The following is a 1,009-nucleotide window of genomic DNA, read 5'->3' as shown; positions in this document are numbered from 1 at the left end:
GCCGGGCAGTGCTGATGTTCTTCATGTTAAATAAAGGTGTATAAGCTAGTTTGCATTGTCTCCAATTGTATTTTTGACTTTCCCTATTGCAGACTCATACATGAGTGACACATGTATTGAGTATATAAGTAATGAATAAATGGGCGCACACTGATTGATTTTTCTGTTATTCAGTTGTAACAAACTCTCTCTCTTCATCTTCGTGTGTGTGTGTGAAGTGCAGTGAAGCACTCAAGCTCCAACATATGGTATCCAGAGCAAGTTGTTGAAGCTTTGAGAGTGAATCCAGTGTGAGAAAAGTGAGTGAAATCTCAATTCTAACAGAATCAGTGTGTGAGCAACAATGGCGACGAACAGCCATTTTACGGCGATTTTTCCGATCCTCGACGGAAGAAATTACGATCAGTGGAGTAGGAAGATGAAGGCGATCCTCGGCTATCAGGATGTGTGGGATCTAGTGCAGAACGGATTAATTCCGTTGCCGGAGAACGCAAACGCTGCGCAACAAACAGTTTACAGAGAATCGAAGAAGAAGGATTGGAAAGGTCTCTGCATCCTCCATCAGTGTGTGAATCCTGCAATTTTTGAGAAAATTGCGAGATCGGAGACGAGTAAAAAAGCGTGGGATATTCTTGCGAATTCCTACGCCGATGATCAGAAATTGAAGAAGGTGCGACTTCAAACCCTACGAAGACAATATGAATTGCTAGGGATGGAGGAGAGTGAATCAATTGCTACTACAGTAGCAATAATGAACAAGGAAATAATCATACTGAAAATTATAGAGGAAGAGGAGGTAGAGGTTTTAGAGGAAGAGGGAGAAAATTTGATAAGAGTTATATACAGTGTTATAACTGTGGGAGATATGGACATTTTGCTGATGAGTGCTACAGCAATGTCAATGGAAATGATGCTAAAATGGCTGAAGAAGAGGAGGAGACAGAGGAAACTCTGTTAATGGCCATTGAAGAAAAGAAGAGCAGTGATGAAACAGTGCAAATGGTGTCAA

At 41.1% G+C, this 1,009-nt stretch overlaps 1 protein-coding gene across 1 annotated transcript; it reads left to right on the top strand.

Annotated features, from left to right (window-relative positions):
• The first annotated feature begins 343 nt into the window (after nucleotides 1-343).
• Nucleotides 344-958, top strand: LOC102665355 (uncharacterized). Its single transcript, XM_014768610.1, has one exon. The coding sequence runs from the start codon at nucleotides 344-346 to the stop codon at nucleotides 956-958; it is 615 nt and encodes a 204-aa protein (XP_014624096.1).
• The last annotated feature ends 51 nt before the right edge of the window (nucleotides 959-1,009 follow it).

The sequence above is a fragment of the Glycine max genome, chromosome 16, assembly GCF_000004515.6.
Source record: "Glycine max cultivar Williams 82 chromosome 16, Glycine_max_v4.0, whole genome shotgun sequence".
NCBI classification, from domain to species: domain Eukaryota; kingdom Viridiplantae; phylum Streptophyta; class Magnoliopsida; order Fabales; family Fabaceae; genus Glycine; species Glycine max.
Note: the sequence above shows the minus strand (reverse complement) of the source record. Positions and strands in the feature narration are given on the sequence as shown.

What these genes read in the sequence shown, in the direction of transcription:
- LOC102665355 (XM_014768610.1), top strand. Translation starts at nt 344, where the DNA reads ATGGCGACGAACAGCCATTTTACGGCGATTTTTCCGATCCTCGACGGA.